This window comes from Gossypium hirsutum, chromosome A13, assembly GCF_007990345.1.
Source record: "Gossypium hirsutum isolate 1008001.06 chromosome A13, Gossypium_hirsutum_v2.1, whole genome shotgun sequence".
Taxonomy (NCBI): Eukaryota; Viridiplantae; Streptophyta; class Magnoliopsida; order Malvales; family Malvaceae; genus Gossypium; species Gossypium hirsutum.
Window position 1 is genome coordinate 106,523,213 of NC_053436.1, and position 14,106 is coordinate 106,537,318.

At 27.4% G+C, this 14,106-nt stretch overlaps 1 protein-coding gene across 1 annotated transcript; it reads right to left on the minus strand.

The window, feature by feature from the left end:
- Positions 1-1,608: 1,608 nt before the first annotated feature.
- LOC107893389 (copper transporter 5.1) lies at positions 1,609-2,362 on the minus strand. The gene has a single exon (XM_016818364.2). The coding sequence runs from the start codon at positions 2,203-2,205 to the stop codon at positions 1,786-1,788; it is 420 nt and encodes a 139-aa protein (XP_016673853.1). The 5' UTR covers positions 2,206-2,362; the 3' UTR covers positions 1,609-1,785.
- Positions 2,363-14,106: the final 11,744 nt, after the last annotated feature.

Genomic DNA, 14,106 nt, shown 5'->3' on the forward strand with positions numbered 1-14,106 from the left:
GGTAAAATCGAAAAAATTCGGTTAACCGACCGAATTCAGTTAATCGGTCGGTTAACCGAATTTTTTCGGTCGGGGGTCGGTTAATTTTTTTATGATTTTTCGGTTAACGGTTAATTCGGTTCGAAACCGGTCGGTTAACCGAAAATTTTTGGTTAACCGAAAAAATTAATAAATAAAATTATCCAACCCAACCCAAACTCAATTACCCAACCCAATAAAACTAAAACTAAAGTTTACCCAATTACCCAATCCAATAAAACTAAAACTAAAAGACAACCCAATTTACTAAAGTCTAAAACCCAATTTACTTTAATAATTTATAAATTTTTTAACTTTTAAAAATAAAAAATAAAAAAAATTCGGGTATTTTTCGGTAATTCGGTTAATTCGGTTAATTCGGGTAATTCGGGTAATTCGGGTAATTCGGGTAATTTTTAAGCAAAAATAAAAATACATAATTTTCGGTTAATTCGGTTAACCGACCTTATTAACCGAAAAAATTTCGGTTCGGTTAAATTTTTAAAAAAAAAATCGGTTCGGTTAACGGTTAAAATTTTTGGAAGGTCGGTTAATTCGGTTATAGTAATTTCGGGTCGGTTAACCGAATGAACACCCCTAGCTGACATAGGGTTAAGCCCAATTATGTATCTCAATTAAGCCCACATGAAATGGGTTATGGGTTGTTTGAAGAAAGTGAAGAGAGTTTGGCAAATGAGCCTCTTTACAAAAGAAATAATAATAATAAGGTTAAAATATGCTAATAGTCCCTGTACTTTTTGAAAACTAGTAATTTATCCCCTGTACTTATACTTTCAGGAATTTAGTCCTTATACTTTTTAGATTTCAAAATTCACATCCAACCGTTAATATTTGTTAATTACAATATCTTTTTTAATTACATGGCTACTAAATGATATTTTTTTTATTTCAAAATATCATAGCAATAAATTTAACAAAAAAAAATGTTAACCGTTGGACTTGAATTTCGAAATCTCAAAAGTAAAAATACTAAATTCCTAAAAATATAAGTACATAGACTAAATTCTTAATTTTTAAAAAGTACAAAAACTATAGACACATTTTAACCTGATAATAAGAAGAAAATTATTTAATGAGAGTAAGAAAAAATTCTACAACCAAGAGTAAAACATTATCATGTTTATTTTTAAAAAAAATCACATTTTAATAACCATGTTCCTAAAAATTAATATGCAAGACTACAATTTAATTATTCAAATAAATACAATTGTATAGTGTTATCGGTATAAGTACATTATATTAAAAGTCGAATTATATTTTATCTCTTTTATTTAAAAAATAGACAAATTACATTAGATTAAAGAGCAAATTGAACATTTCCGTTACAAAATTAATCTATTTGTACTATTAAAAACCGATGCATTTAACAGAATAACTAGACAGTGACATGTGACATGTGACGTATCATGTGTATTTCATGTTGATGTACAGGAATCAATTTTTAATAACATAAATGGATGGAATTTTTAACCAAATATCCTTGTCTATATTTATAATAAGTTTAATGTCTTCTAAATAAAGTTTCAAGTCGAAATTGAAAAATAATACTAGCAAAAAAGAAAGTAAATACAGGCATTAACTCTGCTTCATTTCCTGATCAAACTTAAAGAATCAATCAGCATAAATCCAGTGAAAACATTTTCCCTCGAACCAAACAGAAAATTTTGAACACAATTTGAAACAATTCTAAGTACAATCACCAAATTAAAAATAAAAAATAAAGAAGCTTCCATTTTCTTTTTTATTTTAAGCACAGGCACAAGTGCTATTAAGACCAGCAGTTTGATCATCGTCTTCGCCCCTGAAAACCAAATACCCAACCGTTAACCCCAAAATAACGGCCAAAAACACGCCGCCGTTAAACGACATAACTGCCAGCATCAGCAAATACCCCAGAGCCGAGCTCAACCCGAATAGCAACCCTCCGGCGATCTTCCCCACCATCCCGGCTCCCCTCGACCGCAACAAGAAAGGCTCTTCAGTCGTCCAGTCCGTCGGCTTCCCGCCACGCCTGACGCGATACCTTACGTACTCCAAGTACGGGTAAAAAGCAGAAGCCAAAAAACATGCTAGGAGAGTCAACGCGTAACTCGGCCATGAATCGGTTCGCCAGGAGGTGAACAACAGAGTCACCTGTCGGCTCCAGTAAAACGTCATATGCATCATTTTTGGCTTTTGATCGTAGAAAATTGCAGTTAAATCAAAAAGAAAATTTTCACTTTCCCAGAATTTAAAACAGAAAAAATAGAAGATAAAAGTTGAAGAATTTATATAGGTGGAAAGAATTGAAAAAGGTCCTAACTTTGAACTTGGCACAAGACTGTACTACATTTTTAATTTGTGCAGTACAATGTAATGCTTTAAAATGCCATCCATTTATTTTTACTGTTAAAAAATAATATAATTGATAAAATAATTAAATAATAATATATAATATATCACATGTATCTTATATTTTTAATAAGAGAAATAAATAGAATTATTATCAGAATGATAATTTACTATTTAATCTAGCTTATAAATATTAATTTACTAATTTTTTTAATAAAAGTACTAAAATACAATTTAAATTTTAGTATAGTGATATCTATAATACGTTTACCTTTTATTTCAATTATAGTAAAGAAAATGAATTTGGGAATTGTATTTTATTACTTTTTGAATTCAAAGTTTTAACGTTCACAAAACCAGCTGTAATTTTGGTTTAAAATAATTTATACATGATGCATTATCAATCACAAATTTTTCGGGTTATCGAATGATAGATGGGTTTGAATTGATTGATTCGAAAATCGGTAAAAATTAGTTAAATGAATGATTGAATCAGAATTTTTTATTTTTTATTTTTAATAATTTTTTAATCAAATTAGTTGAACCTATTAAATTGGACTAATAAACTGATGATATGGTTGATTTGACCACCAATCCGATTTAAAAAAATATTGATATAATTATTAAAATTCAGATAATGTCAAATATTAATATTAAGAAAAAAACTAAATGAATATAGTTTATAGAGTTGTCTTTTGTTGGGTCGCAATACGTTCTCTTTTTCTTTAGTTTAAGTTTGTTTTTGAGTTGAATTGACTCGAGTTATTAAATTGTTCCAAATTAAAAAGTGTAAATAATTGCAAAATATGTCAGATTCTTGAGTTATTGTTACTATTGAAATGTTATAGATAACTTAGTTTGGTGGATCAAATATGAAGGTAAAAAATTATGTTTAAACAGGAGAATTTAATTCTACCCTAATTCTAATTCTACCCTAATCAGGAGAAGTCCTGAATATGTTTAAGTAGTGGAAGATTCAACATTTGCTTAGAAAAGAGAACTCAAGTGCAGATAGTTTGGCTAAGTTAGTTCGCACTAAAAGCCTCGGTTTAAGATGATTTGAGTATCCTACTTTGTTAATCTAGTTTAGTTACTTTGTAATTTTAATTTTTTACAAAAAAAATTATGTTAATATTTTCCTATAACATTAGATGGCTTTCCATTTTTTTTAAAAATACGGTAAATTTTTGTCACACTATTCACCATATTACCGACTTAAACTATTTTTATTATAGTATTAATATATTTGTAACTAAAAATCTCATTCATTACTCCAATTGGATAGTTAATTTTGTAATGCTCATTCTTCGAACCTAAAAATACAGAGTTCTCACAACTCATTTCGGTACTATTTTCATTTTGATTATAAAAAAACTCTCTCAACCTAGTCATTTGCTTAATCTTCTTCTCGGTCATACTTTCTACACTTTCTATGCTTCAATTGTATAGGGTCTGTTCCAATCTTTCTCTCTTCCTTCTCCTCGTACATTTCATTCAATGAAGGACGAAGTCAAAAAATTGTTTTAAGGAGGCCAAAGATTAATCATAAATTTCGGGAGGGCAAAATGTAAATCTATAATTATACTAACTTATAATTTCTTTTAAAATTTTGAAGGGATTATAAAGCAATTTTGTAATGCTCTCAACCTATTCATCTTCTTCTCGATCATACTTCCCACCAATTTTATAGGGTTTGTTCCAATCTTTCTCTCTTTCTTCTCCTCGTACATTTCATTCAATCAGGATTGAAGTCAAAAAAATTACTTTACGGAGACCAAAGATTAATCATAAATTTTGGGAGGGCAAAATGTAGATTTACTATTACACTAACTTGGAATTTTTAAATTTTTGAAGGGGTTATAAAGAAATTTTACCATTTTCCTCCCCTTCTATTTACGCCACTCCATTTAATTGTTTACAATGTTTTCTCTCTACCAATCTCTACAAGAACTTACTCGACCCTAACTAATTAATTAGAACAAATCTGATACATTTATATAATATGAAACTCAAATTTAGAATCTCAAAATTCACACAATTTCAACCTCGAAATAAAAGTATATTTAATAATTGGGGGTAAACATAAGATTAGGTGAAAGAGAAAGGATTAATCCCATGATTAATTGAAGCCAAGACTTGGATTAGCCGCCAACCCTTTTTGACGTGCACTCTTGGTCTTCACCAATAAAATGACAAGGGAAGGGACATTGGTGTTATCAGATCAAAATCATTATTTTCAAACAAAGCTTATCAACATTCATCCTTAATAAGAATTTAATGTGCCATTTTTCTTTTTCTTTTTTCCTTTTAATTTTCATTTTGTTATTAGAGAATTATGGAATTTTGGATGGCCTATGCAAAATTGTAAATCATATCATAATCTAGTTTGTCTCTTCACATTAAAAATGAAAAAGAAAAAAAAAACAGACATGGTGTGCATTACAAAAGAAATAGAGCAAGTTGTACCTTGTCCAGCATACAACCTTGTCGCCCCTTTGGATTTATTACAAGGCAAAAGCAAAGCTTCATACGTTTGCTTTAAGACATGTTCCAACACTGGGTGGGTCGGGATTAATTTTTATTTAGCAAATTTTTTTTATTTAGATTTACGTTTCATAGGGAAAAAAATATTGGGTTAGGATTAATTTGATGCAAAATGAATGGCAATCAAACGGGGCGAATGGTTTTTTATTCCAATCTAATAGTACAATAATTTTTTCGATTTTGTATCAGCTCGTCACAAAATTTTAAATAACATAAACTTTTGTAAAATTAAATCAAGGATATAACTTATATTATCTAATAAAAGTATAATGAAATTTAATTTTATTATAAAATTAAAATACATGTTATAAATTATTATAAAATTGTGAAATTATAATTGTGGTGTTCGCCATCACTAACCTGCTATCCGGTTATCGGATTGGGCTCGACCCGTAGCCTACATAGTTCAAATATAGAGGTTTGCATGTGATGAATTCGCATCCTCTCGTGAATTGACACAGGGTAGGTTCGACTATAATGCAGGTGAATCCCCACCTAGAGAACACGTGTTAGTCCTAAAATAGGATAAGCGTTGACATGCATATGGATCTATCTAGAACGTCATATCGAAAAACAAAAATCGTATTATATAAGTAGAGAATTTAACCCGTGAATGATATACACACTAAAACACTCAACAATAATTAAAAGACTTATGTCATGATTAGACACCTACGCTATAAATGTAGGCAAGAAAAAGATTTAGATCTTGATAAGTAAGATAATGGGAAGAAAACATTCTACAACTTTACGTTTTCTTTTTTTGTTGGGAGAGGAATTTCATTCCTTTGTAAATTGTTAAATCAAAGGAAAAAGGACCTGAAGGGCACTAGTAATTGGAATTAAGCCTCAAGAAAAAATATAAAAAAAATATGATACAAATATTTGATTGAAGAAAAGTCATATCATAAAAAATCTGATTTTAAAAGAACATACTAGTAAGAACACGAACGTCATGGATTTAAAGCTACATAATTAGATTTTTAGCCACTAAAATATATCATATGAATTGATGTGTTGGATCCGACACTGATAATATTACCTCTCTTGAACCAAATCCCATAAAAAAGTTAAATACTCTAAATCAAAGGTAGACAAATAATAAGTTGGCTCTGACTTGAACAACCAAGTCAGCAATTACTCGACATGAGTCCTTACTAAACTCGAAAAAAGCCTCCCTAACAGGAGGAGCCCTTGGTGGTCTTAAGGGGAGGAGAAGGAAAGAAAAGTGGCAAAAAAATGAGAAAAAAGGACAAAAAGTAAAAGGTGGGGGGGGGGGGGGAGGTCAACGTGCTACCGCCGATCAAATGCTAGTGTCGCTGCCACCATATATGCTAAAAGTTTTTAAGGGAATAAGGTTAACGAAAACATTAACTTTCATGTGCTAAAAGGTTTAATTAATTTCAATTTAACCCATTTTTTCAAATTAACAAATGTTTTTTTATTAAAATTCAAATTACAATACATTTTTTTGGTAGATTAGAAAGCTAAAGACATTTAGCCATTACAAGAATTATATCTGACATCAACACTGTCTTCAGGGGCGAAGCTAAAAAAATTTTTTAGGGGGGCCAGATGAAATTTTAATTTTTGATAGTTTATATATTTATAATTTGTAAAGGATTAAATCGAATTTTTATAATTTAAGGGGGGCCAAAGTGTAATTTTACCTTTACTAATTTAAAATTTTTAAAAAATTTTAAGGGCCTAAAAAATAATTTTACATTTTGAGGGGGCCAGGGCCCATGCCAGCCCCCTGGCTTCGCCCCTGACTGTCTTGTAGAATCTCCATTTCAATAAACTTGTGAGGAACATCATAAATTCTCAAATCGATAGGAACATTTCTTTCTAATGCTACCATGGAATTTGCAGCCATATTCGTTGTGTGTGGAGTAAACTTTACCTTCGCATGTCAATCCCTTGCTAACAACTCTCTGACGGTTCATGCTAGATTCCCCTCTATCTGACCATTAAGCATATTAACTGCAATCAAACAATCACGATTCATACAATCATATTGACCGCAATCAAATATTTTTATTAAATAGTTATAGACATTAACAATTCATATTTAAGGTCATTCTACATACGAAGAATCAATTATTGCTTACATATATATTTATTGACTATTAATTACTATATTTGTTGACTATTATTATTAATTATTACATTATTAACTGCTATTACAAAAACTATTAATTATTAACTATTAACCATTAATTACTACATTTGTTAATTATTTATTATTAAAATATTATTTTTTTAATTTAAATAAATTATATTTTATTTTAAGGCTTTACTTAATTAAACCGGGTTTACTTAGAACTCATTAAGAATTGCATATGTTTAAGTACTCCAAAAAGGTACCCAAATAGCTATTATAGTGTCGATGCATGCATTCCTAAACTTGTATGAATTACCCAATAGCCAAAGTTTTTTTAATCAGGATGAAATCAGAAATTTTTTAGAACTTTAAAATAAAATTATAAATTTTTGTGAAAGATTAAAATAAAAATTAACCATTTTAAGGATTAAAAGGTAACTTTAATCCCGCTTTAACATATAATTTTACAGATTTTAAAGAGGTTAAAATAGAATTTTTTTTCAATAACTGAATAATAATTATGCAAAAACTTATTTTAATTGTCTTAAACTGGTAAATTTAAATATTTATTAATAATCTCAATTTGAAATTTGGGTTAAATAGGTAATATATGCCATTTTTTTAATTGGTTAAATAAGTTATTTTTTTCAAGATTTAGATAAATAAATCGATTTTGAAGAGAGTGTGTGAAAGCGCATCTAACTAGTGTATTTTCTGTTGATATGTCTGGAAAGTACGTCCAACTGGAAGTGTTTTCTGAAAATTCAAAGAAAACACACCCAGTTGGGCAAACTTTTCTGCCAATTGTATGGAAAGCTCGTCCAGTTAGATGAGTTTTTATGCCAACTGTACAGAAAGCACGCCTAACTGAATGCGATTTTCACACACACTCTTCAAAATTGATTTATTTTTCTAAATTTTCAAAAAACAACCTAATTAACCAATTAAAATAAAATTCGACTTATATAACCTGAAATTTGGGGTAAATATAACCTGAAATTTGGGGTTACTTCAAATTTACATAATAATTATCATTGAGTCGAAAGAGAACAGTGACGTTTTCTTTATCTGGGAGATCAAAGTATGCATTCAAGGACAAAAGTCTGGAAGTTTTAGTTTCAAATTAATGAAATTGTGGCTTCTTTTTTTTTTTTTTTCATCACACTACCCAACTTGAAGAAGCACTTTTGGTTTAACATATTTACTATCAATTCAAGGTAAAAATTCGAAAAAGTAATTAAAATTTGAGTTAAACACGAAAAAGTAATTAAAATTCAAGATAAATTCAAAGGAAAAAGAAAATAAATATATTTAACTCATTCGATTAAAAATAAAGCTCGGTTTAATACAATTTTTAAACTTTATTATTTGTACTTATTATAAAATTAAAATTAAATTAAATTAAATTATTAATATTAATATTAATAAAAAAAAAGAGATTTGATTAGACTGGTTAACCACTCAAAAATTAAGTTTTGATACATATAGGTGGAGCTTTAGGTTGTTTTTCCTGTTTGGGCCCTTATTTTATTTTTATTTTTAAAAGAAGAAAATATAAACAAGTAGCACATGAACAAATTGCAGAGGCTGGCCTTTGTGAGGTTATAAGGTCCAACCAACTCCGATGCCAGTCTCCAGATATTTTTTATTAAGAGGATGTGAAAAATGGTTTACTAAAAATCAAGGTTTAAATATATTGTAAGCTCCGTAATTTAATTTTAAGATATTGAGTCTTTGTATCTTCTTTTTTTTAAATCTCAGTTTTTTAGTCTAATTTTGTCGTTAAAGCGAACGATGTTAAAAGTAAAATAACTTTTTTTAGCCCCAACATTTATAGTTTTTTTTAATTTGGTTCTTAACGTAATTTTTTTAATTTTTTTTAAAAAGTATTTGTTTTCATATTTTAAATAAAAACATAAAAATATATTTTCAAAAAAATAATGAAAAAAGTAAAATTTTTAAAATTTTCATATTTATTTTATCAACATCCAAGCCATCAGTATGTTCCATGATAACTCCTATTGTGATGTGATTCACAAGTTCCTGACATCTCGACTGATAGTCAGTTGATCCTCCCATGTATTTCATCCATCGTTTGTATGTTAAGTTAATGTTGATGAATCTTACATTCTTTAGTAGTTCACTTTTACAACTTGATAAGAAGATACCATTTTCGGAAATTGCAGAGATGTTTATGTAAGTTCAAGTTGGAGATAAAAGCATATGATGAATATGAGTGTTGTGGGCAAATGGTGACATAAATCTACTCCACCCTCCCCCACCATGACACCTCAGTCGGTTCCTAATCCAATTAGTCTGGCTTAGATAATAATAAATTTTATTTTTTTATAATTTTAAAATTAATTTTTAATTTTTATTTTATGAATTTTAAGGATTTTTTTTTTATTTTTTGAAATTATATTTTTATGTTTTATTTAAAATATGGAAAAAAATAATTTTTAAAAAATTTCAAAAAAATTAATATGCTTTTAAAAGATAAGAACCAAATTGACAAAATTCTGTAAATGTTGAAGGTTAAAAAAGTTATTTTACCTTTGACACCATTAACTTTAACGGCAAAATTAGATGAAAGGGTCAAGATTTTTAAATAAAAAAAGTACAATGATTTACTGTCTCAAAATTAAAGTATAAGGACTAAATTTTAAATTTTGAAAAAATATAAAAACCTTTAGCATATTTAAACTTAAAAATAATAAATAAAAATTGGTATTGTTTTCGGTAATTATCTTGTCACTCGACTTTACAAAAAATCTAATTATTAGAAGTGACGACAAATTAATAAAGTGGAAGCAACTCATATGGTGCATTTACCATGACTCGATTTGAACTCATACTATATAACTTATACGGGCTATTAAGTTAACTCAAATGGTAACATGTTTACCAATGAATTTTTTATAAGCTATAGAGAATGAGTACGAATCCAAACTTGTAAGAGTTTCGATTCCAGTCAAGCACAATTTTGCATTGCTTGCCTTCTCAAGCATAGGATGAGATATTCTCATTTTAATGAATTGTAAAAGAGTCAACAATCGAAAATTTCTCAACAAATTGATAATATTTAATACTACCAATTAGATAGCCCTATACAACTAGAATTTCTGTAACAGCAATGCTTTTTTTTACCAAGGAAAGTTAAAACACGCGAGTTCAAGGGTAAAAATAGCTTTTGTCTCTTTTAATTTCGATATTTAACAAATTAGTCTCTCTTAATAAAATTGGAACTATTTAATCTATGCGAATTTTAATCGTGAATATTTAAGAATAATTAATCATATCATTAATGCTTTTCATCAATTTAACATAATTTTAATTGGTATAATAAGAATTTAGTCCTCAAAATTTATACATTCAAATTATTTATATATATTTATATGAAGCTAAAGTTATTTGTATATATTATTTTTTTAAAAAAATTATACATTTTTAAATATTTATTTTTAGAATCATGATCAAATTGATAAAACATGTAATATTGAGGACTTAATTTGTTATTATATCAATCCAAATTATGTACAATTGATAGTAACATTAATTGTAATGATTAATTATTTTCAGTTGCTTGCTTTCAAAATTAACATTGATTAAATTGCTCTAATTTTATTGAAAATAACTAAATTACTCAATACAAAATTCAGAGTGATTAATGAGATGGTTTCACCTAGTTCATGAGAATTTTGAACTTAACAGATATAAGTAACTTCACAATGGATTTAGATAGTGATTGAAAAATTACTTAGTAATTAGATTTGGGGGTAATTGCTTATATTTTAAACAATTGTGGCAAGTTTTGGTAACCAATGTGATTGGTTGGCCCAAACGAATTAGGTGTAATTGGAGCACCCAAATTCTTAGAGGAATGACATGAATTGGAGTAATTACACAAATAATTACACTCAAATTCAATTTTTTTTTAAATATTTTTATACAAAGTTATAAAAATTATATTATAAGCATAAACACGTATGAATGGTTGGGATGATTATAGATGTGACACCTTATACCCAACCCAGTTGTTGGATCCGAATATAAAATGTCACATTTCGTTGCTGAAGCAACTTATTTTTCCATTTTTTTCTGAAAAATAAACACAGTGGTAAAATAATTTTATAAAAATTTTGGCAGCATTTCTGCCTATTTTACATAAAACCCTGTAAAATTTAGATTTTCACAAAATATCTACATTCAAATTATCTCCCAAATCAATTCCCAACACTAAGATTTCTCAAAACATATCAATAAACTAAATGTCTATACTTTACTATTTTATCAAAACATTAGTTATAAAATACTAGCTAAGAAAACATAATGAAAATATTTAAATTCAGTTTACGACATAATATTATATATATATATAAAAGCCTAGATTCATGCCATTTACATCAACTATAAAGTAAACTCTTCACCAACATTATTTAACCTGAACTTCGGTTCTTCGAATGCTGCTGAAACGATCTAATGAATAACTACCCGCGCACGGAAAAATAGACAAACCGTACGCTAAGCAATTTTTTTATACTCAATGGTGCTAATATCATATAAATCATTACATAAGTATTGGACACAAATTAATTGATAGAAATAAACTAAAATATTATTATAAATATCATAATAACATCACAAGAAAATTCTAATATTAATAAACTTTAATATTTTGATATTGATAAATTGAATAAAGCAAAATAAGTTTTTTAATTAAATTCAAAATTGCGAAATTAATTTAATTTGCACAATATGAAAATTCAAATAAATTCAAGTTTTGTTTTTGCTTTCTTTCAATTTAGACCCCTACTAAAGTTTAGACTCATAACCAGATACATGAATCCGCCACCCCGAGTTGTTCGACAACAATGGCTATCAAAGTAGTCCACGACCCTCTGAGAATTGAGACTGCCCACGACCCTCTGGGAATTGGGGGTAACAATAATAACAACTAACCGACTTGGCTTTTTCTCCCTCGACCCTTTAGGAATTTGAAAGGTTTAAATTCTCTAACATAAAGACTTTATGGCATGCCAACTATACTTAATTTAGTCTAACTTAGAGAAACAGGGTAAAAATCAAATTTCATGATTAATTTCAATTCTATTTTCATATAATTCTCATTTCAATTATGTTTCATATTCAAATTCCAATTTGAAACATATTAAATATTTTCTTACTCAATCATCTAAAATCATAATACTCAAATCCAAATCATAACAATGAATTCACTAATTTAGTCCTATAAAAAACATAGTATTTCATTTTGAAACATAATTTTATAAATATTAATTAAATTATTCAAGCTCATCCGAAACTCTCATAAAAATAAATAAAATAAATATAACTAGTCATAGCATATCTTTCGACTCGATTACCTGTTTTCAATTTTGTTTTCACCAGAGTACTCACTGCTTCACAAGCTACCATTTAGCACCAATATTATATAAAGTGGTCAATGTTCTCTACTTCCCCTTTAACATGGCTAAATATACCAAATAAACTTTTTATCCATTTTTGTTTCTTTTTCATCCTTCTAACAAGCTAGAACTCATCTTCTAATAATTTTCTATCTAAAAATATATCTATTTCACTTAAGTTTTCTAAGCTCCTATCAATATTCTTTAATGGCAACTTCCAAAATACTTATAAAATAAAAAATTATTAGTATATATATGTGAAGCAAGCTTCAAAGAATCAAAGTCTACAAAAGAAAAATTGAAGAAAACCACACCTTAAGCTTGAAATGGAAGGAAAATGATGATAGTTTTTTTTTTTCAATCTTTCGTGAGAAAGGTGAGAAAGAACTTATCTTTCTCTCTTTATATATATATATATATATATATATATTATATTATAATATTTAATAAATTACTATTATTTTAAATAAAATGTTAAATAATTATTATTTAATGAAAATATCATTTAAAGTCATTATGAAACTTTTGATTTTTTTAAAGCAATAGTAAAATTGTCATTAAGTTCTTTTCATCAAAATAAAATAGGATAATTGCATTTTAGTCTTTATATTTTTCTAATTTATTCAATTTAATCCTTAAACTCGATATCGAATTTTTAACTTAACTACGCACTCCTACTAATAATCCTCTGTGTTTTCATATATGACAATTTTCTCTAAAAACGATCACAATTACTTATACTACTATTTATTTATAAATCATTTATTCAAGGACTTCTACCATAAATATTCTTCTTCTCTTTTTTTAAAGTTATAGAAAAAATATATTATATATAATAAGCGTTATGAAAGTTTTGGACAATTTGTAAAACCTTCTTATAAATATTATATATTATAAATTATATATTATTTTGACTTAATTTACATAATATAAAAGGGATTTAACATGGCATAAGTCTTTTTATAAAATAAGTTTTTATAATTAAAGTTATAAATTATTTGGACTGTAAACTCAAATATTATAAAATCAATGTTAATTATGCAAATAAAAAAAGTTTTTTGCACCATATGGTAGTATATGATATCATTTAAGAGAATGATGTTAGACACAAGTATCATAGACAGCTTACAAACTCTTTAATTTGAGATATTCGGGGCTTCAAAATATGGTTAGGAAGATATTTATTGTTTTTTAAAAGAAATATTTCTCATATTAACACCATCACCTTAGTATAACATAACAATCAAAATTGGATCGTAATAGCATATTGCATAGTTCATACATAACTTCAATCATAAGAAAAATTGTTGAAATTGACCATTATAATTTTCTTTGTAATTACAATAGAGTATATTTGCTACTCTAATATTAATGATACTTTCATTCAATTACTTTGAATTGTCCGATTAGAGCCTTTTAAGAATTTTGTGAATCTACAATAATTTTTAAGTAATTCGCATTAGAACTTCCATGTACCATTGGATGGAAAATTAGTTAAAAAAATACTTCGACTCGAATTTTGTTAATATCTCAAAGGAGATAAAGAAAAACACAAGTTAACAAAGTTAGAAACATTTGTTATAAATACAAATTGAGTTTTAATTCGATTATTATAGTAGGACATGAGTTTAAATGCGTTAAAACGTGTTATCTCCAATGTAAAGA

Coding starts and splice junctions, on each gene's coding strand:
- LOC107893389 (XM_016818364.2), bottom strand. CDS start 2,205: ATGATGCATATGACGTTTTACTGGAGCCGACAGGTGACTCTGTTGTTC.